At 38.3% G+C, this 6,000-nt stretch overlaps 1 protein-coding gene across 1 annotated transcript; it reads right to left on the bottom strand.

Annotated features, from left to right (window-relative positions):
* Positions 1 to 5,282: 5,282 nt before the first annotated feature.
* On the bottom strand, positions 5,283 to 5,884 carry LOC6553632. Its single transcript, XM_026983769.1, has 2 exons — positions 5,860 to 5,884; positions 5,283 to 5,802 (listed from the first exon to the last, which is right to left on the bottom strand). Exons 1-2 carry the CDS (start codon positions 5,882 to 5,884, stop codon positions 5,432 to 5,434), a joined length of 396 nt encoding a protein of 131 aa, XP_026839570.1. The 3' UTR covers positions 5,283 to 5,431.
* Positions 5,885 to 6,000: the final 116 nt, after the last annotated feature.

Here is a 6,000-nt window from a genome sequence, read left to right as displayed (position 1 = left end):
TTTATGGGCATGTATGTATGTATGTATGTATGTATGTATGTATGTATGTATGTATGTATGTATGTATGCATGCATGTATGTATGTATGTATGTATGTACATATGTGTGTTTGGTCATAATCAGCATCAGGTTGCTACCGAATACCAAACGATCGTTGGTCACCTTCTGGAATTCCTGTGCGCCTGGTAATTCAAACCGAAAAATCTTTCAATTTTGCCCACAAAGTGTAAATATTTTTTTTGCAAATTGTAGATTTTTCGTGTCCATAGCCCTATAATTCCCAACTGGTTCTCGTGAGGGCTGTAAGGCATGTCTTCTAATTTAGAGTCACAAAATATTCCAAGTCATCTTTCTTACCGGTCGAGCAGTGAATGTAGTGTATGTGTAGTAGTGTATGCGTTCTTGATTACTTGCAAGATCACATTGGCATCCCTCTTGAACAAATAACCAGGCAAGTATTATTTATACAAGTGTTTGAAATTATGATCGCCTAATAATTTAAACCGAAAAATCTCACAATTTTGCCTGCAAAATGTCAATTTTTTTGGTAAATTGTAGATTTTTCGGATTGAATTACCAGGCGATCATAATCAGCAGTAGGTTGCTACCGAAAACCAAACGATCGTTGGTCACCTTCTGCAATTCCTGCTCGCCTGGTAATTGAAACCGAAAAATCTTTAAATTTTGCCCACAAAGTGTAAATATTTATGGCAAATTGTAGATTTTTCGTGTCCTATAGCTCTATAATTCCCAACTGGTTCTCGTGAGGGCTGTAAGGCATGTCTTCTAATTTAGAGTCACAAAATATTCCAAGTCATCTTTCTTACCGGTCGAGCAGTGAATGTAGTGTATGTGTAGTAGTGTATGCGTTCTTGATTACTTGCAAGATCACATTGGCATCCCTCTTGAACAAATAACCAGGCAAGTATTATTTATACAAGTGTTTGAAATTATGATCGCCTAATAATTTAAACCGAAAAATCTCACAATTTTGCCTGCAAAATGTTAATTTTTTTGGTAAATTGTAGATTTTTCGGATTGAATTACCAGGCGATCATAATCAGCAGCAAGTTGCTACCGAAAACCAAACGATCGTTGGTCACCTTCTGGAATTCCTGTTCGCCTGGTAATTTAAACCGAAAAATCTCACAATTTTGCCTGCAAAATGTTAATTTTTTTTGGCAAATTGTAAATTTTTCGGATTGAATTACCAGGCGGTCATAATCAGCAGCAAGTTGCTACCGAAAACCAAACGATCGTTGGTCACCTTCTGGAATTCCTGTGCGCCTGGTAATTCAAACCGAAAAATCTACAATTTACCATAAATATTTACATTTTATGGGCATGTATGTATGTATGTATGTATGTATGTATGTATGTATGTATGTATGTATGTATGTATGTATGCATGCATGTATGTATGTATGTATGTATGTACATATGTGTGTTTGGTCATAATCAGCATCAGGTTGCTACCGAAAACCAAACGATCGTTGGTCACCTTCTGGAATTCCTGTGCGCCTGGTAATTCAAACCGAAAAATCTTTCAATTTTGCCCACAAAGTGTAAATATTTTTTTTGCAAATTGTAGATTTTTCGTGTCCATAGCCCTATAATTCCCAACTGGTTCTCGTGAGGGCTGTAAGGCATGTCTTCTAATTTAGAGTCACAAAATATTCCAAGTCATCTTTCTTACCGGTCGAGCAGTGAATGTAGTGTATGTGTAGTAGTGTATGCGTTCTTGATTACTTGCAAGATCACATTGGCATCCCTCTTGAACAAATAACCAGGCAAGTATTATTTATACAAGTGTTTGAAATTATGATCGCCTAATAATTTAAACCGAAAAATCTCACAATTTTGCCTGCAAAATGTCAATTTTTTTGGTAAATTGTAGATTTTTCGGATTGAATTACCAGGCGATCATAATCAGCAGTAGGTTGCTACCGAAAACCAAACGATCGTTGGTCACCTTCTGCAATTCCTGCTCGCCTGGTAATTGAAACCGAAAAATCTTTAAATTTTGCCCACAAAGTGTAAATATTTATGGCAAATTGTAGATTTTTCGTGTCCTATAGCTCTATAATTCCCAACTGGTTCTCGTGAGGGCTGTAAGGCATGTCTTCTAATTTAGAGTCACAAAATATTCCAAGTCATCTTTCTTACCGGTCGAACAGTGAATGTAGTGTATGTGTAGTAGTGTATGCGTTCTTGATTACTTGCAAGATCACATTGGCATCCCTCTTGAACAAATAACCAGGCAAGTATTATTTATACAAGTGTTTGAAATTATGATCGCCTAATAATTTAAACCGAAAAATCTCACAATTTTGCCTGCAAAATGTTAATTTTTTTGGCAAATTGTAAATTTTTCGGATTGAATTACCAGGCGGTCATAATCAGCAGCAAGTTGCTACCGAAAACCAAACGATCGTTGGTCACCTTCTGGAATTCCTGTTCGCCTGGTAATTTAAACCGAAAAATCTCACAATTTTGCCTGCAAAATGTTAATTTTTTTGGCAAATTGTAAATTTTTCGGATTGAATTACCAGGCGATCATAATCAGCAGCAAGTTCCTACCGAAAACCAAACGATCGTTGGTCACCTTCTGGAATTCTTGTTCGCCTGGTAATTCAAACCGAAAAATCTTTCAATTTTGCCCACAAAGTGTAAATATTTATGGCAAATTGAAGATTTTTCGTGTCCTATAGCCCTATAATTCCCAACTGGTTCTAGTAAGGACAGTAAGGCATGTCTTCTAATTTAGAGTCACAAATTATTCCAAGTAATCTTTCTTACCGGTCGAGCAGTGAGTGTAGTGTATGTGTAGTAGGGTTGGTGATAATATATCAAAATATCAATTTGATTTATATATTATTTTATATAAATATTTTTTTTTGACATTTTATATTTATATCGTGATATTGTTTTTGCCCAAATGTTGATATTGCGATATTTTTTTGATATTTTTCCTTTGGTCACTCTGATTTCCAAAGCGATACCGGGTAAAAGTGATCGTGTTAAAATGACCATAAGGTACCTGATCACTCCGGGTAGCTCAGTGCCTTCAGAGCGGTTGGCGTCCGCTATAAAATGTGTAGTCTGTGACGCACGAAGCCGAATGACTGACACACATATAACACAACGCTTTTTCCTAAAATCACTTAAGTATTCGAAGTATTGGAAATAAGTTGTATTAGTTTATATAAACACAATCTGTATTATTATCTGTATTATATATCGAATATCCAGTTAAATAAGAAACATGAAGTTAAAAAGAAACTTTTATATTTTTATTGTGGGGAACAAAAAAATTTTATTTGAAAAAAAAACTTCGAAAATATCAAATATATTGATATTTTTTATGATATTTTAAATATTATTTTTGTAATATCACGACATCCCTAAAAATTTCACAACGATTTCAGCATGAAAAGCGCCCGAACTTAATCAGCTGTGCTGAGCAGCTGATCGATCGTTCAGTGGTGTGAAACTCCGCTAGGCAGTAGCAGTGGCACACACCTTTTGATGGCAGACTTGATGATCCATTTAGGTTATCGATTGTTTTAGATCTTTTAGCTTAAAATTTAAATTAGCTTAAATTTTTTAGTTTAAATTCAAATTTGAATTTCAGTAAAAACACAAATATTTAGTTATATTTACATTAAATGAAAGTATAATAATAAGTATAATAATAATGGTATGTACTTGGTACTCGTGGCTAAATTTAAGTCCACAACCAAAGTTTGAGCATACCACTTGAATAGGAAATTTCAATTCACATGCGTGTATTCTTTGCGAATGTTTTCTCTCCGAAAATAATCCATAAGTGCATTTGCATAAAACACTATCACAATGCGTGTGCACACTCATTCGTTACCATCTTAAATCGATTTAAATCCAAATTATTTGCTTGCATAAGACCCACTTCCCCACTCTGCAGAGCCATTTATTTGGCTAGCTGGATATAAGGATATAAGATCCTTGACGAGACCAAAGGAAAGCGCCTTTTGTGTGGTGTGCCAGTCGCCCAGTGCGGCAATTCAAATCTGTTCACCATTTCCATTAGTCAGTGGAGCAGGAAATTGCCGAGCCACGCCGTCTGAGTAGCAAGTAGCAAGTGGTCGAAGCTGGTCAGGATTGGTGGGGTCTGGTCAGGATGCAGCCGCTCTAATCATCCGGACACATTAAAAAGCAAAGGCAAAGGCAAGGCAAGGGAAATGGCGAAATTAAAAGCAAACATCGAGGCTCCCGTCCAGGATATATTTACCTATGATATGAACAAATACGACGGGCAAACTTCTGCGAGGAAGGATGGAGAACTTGGGGGGCGCCACCTGCTCCTCCTCCTCGCCCTGCAGCGCTTCACTTGCTCTCACTCCCCCGCTGTCATCTTCCCCGGCCGAAGAAGTTGAATTTAATTAACTAAGTAAATGCCCAGACATGGGCCCGGCTTGCTTATTTATCAAACTTCTCGGCACTGCGATGATGGGCAACTACTGCACTGCGAGAACCAGGTGAGTTTTCCCATTTAATTAAGCCATGTGTGTTTCTACTCATAGTGATCAAGAAAATATAGAGTAACTGGGTGTATATCTTTACTTTTGTTTTATCTGTTTGTCGAAAAAACATTACCGAAACGAAAATCCAGAATGAAAAATATAACTTACACTCAGTGGTGTTACTTTCTTCATATTTATGTTTAACATAGTTTCATATTGAATTTCTTGTTTGGCAAGCCAAGAAGAACTAAAATATGTAATTTTGAGATATATAAAATTCCACAGGAAATTGCTTATTGATATTTTCTTGTTGTGCAAAACTTGAGCTAACTACAAGAACTTGCTGCCCAAATAAGCAGAGCACGTCAAAGCGGCCAAGTTGCTGGATGCTCGAGGGATCGGTTGACTCGGTGACTGACTGACTGGCTGACTGACTGACTGACTGACTAGCTGACCGACTGAGAGACTGACGGCAGGGCGAAGGACACTATGCAAACCTGATTATAATGTGTCAAATCCATTATGTGCTGTCAGGCTCTTAGGCACAAAAAGAGCCGCCCTTTCCCATGATTTTCTTTGGGGTCGCCAAACGAATTTCTCAAGTTTTGAAGAAACTTTGGCCCCGTCAGGTTTTGCTGGCCAGACAAAGTTAATTACGTTTCTGGGCCTCAGTTAAGCTGTCGAGTGCCTTAGGCCCAATTAAATGCATCGCCACAGTGCCTCAATCAATTGCTGGCTGAAAGGCGGGATATACTTGCTGACACGATCTTAAACTGGACGCTCAGTAAATCAATTTAATATAAATTACCATAAATATGCGACGAAGCTGGAGGAAAATAATCACCTCTATCAGATTGAATGGACATCACTTCAGGGGAGAGTTGCATTGTTCAGTGAAACATATACAAGTATCTATCTTTTGTTTGACATCAAATGCCTTTATCGCCATCCTCGGCGGCAGGTACTTCAACTGCATTGTGTCGCTGGTTCCGCACAAACTCTCCATTGAACTGAAAGTCGAAGGGATACTCGGCCATATGCTTCCAGGTGTGCGGGATGGGCGGATGAGCCTGGTATATCCAAAAACAGCAGTAGTTCTCAATCATTTTGCCTGTCCGGTTGTCTCCCTCAAACGTAAGTAGGCTCTTTAGCCGAGTTCTGCCCTCGATGCGCTGCAGATTAACAGGACCCGCCATATCCTTCTTAGCATGTAGTGTAGTTACTTCCACGGGGACTTCGAAGTCATCGAGGCTCTCCATCGGATGAGCGATGTGCGCCAGCAAGAGAAGTGCCAACGCAACTAAAGTTTGCTACGTAAAGTATCTTGATCTGGATATGTAGTGTTACTCTTGCTCACCAAATGCGGGGGAGTGTGTTCTCATAGTGATCAAATTATTCTTAGTAAATCAACTCACAGAACAGAAAGATGGAACCTAGAAGCCCGGGCGTGAAATTGCAATGAGTTCATTCGACACGCGTTTGAGTCGAAAATCCGCCT

The sequence above is a fragment of the Drosophila erecta genome, unplaced genomic scaffold, assembly GCF_003286155.1.
Source record: "Drosophila erecta strain 14021-0224.00,06,07 unplaced genomic scaffold, DereRS2 tig00000000-arrow-pilon, whole genome shotgun sequence".
Classification (NCBI taxonomy): domain Eukaryota; kingdom Metazoa; phylum Arthropoda; class Insecta; order Diptera; family Drosophilidae; genus Drosophila; species Drosophila erecta.
The sequence above is the reverse complement of the archived record's forward strand: the minus strand, read 5'-3'. Positions and strand labels throughout refer to the sequence as shown.

Excerpts from the sequence above, each read along its gene's own strand:
- LOC6553632 (XM_026983769.1), bottom strand. The coding sequence starts at position 5,884 with ATGAGAACACACTCCCCCGCATTTG. Across the intron at positions 5,803-5,859 it reads AACACACTCCCCCGCATTTG|TTGCGTTGGCACTTCTCTTG; the intron begins GTGAGCAAGAGT and ends AGCAAACTTTAG.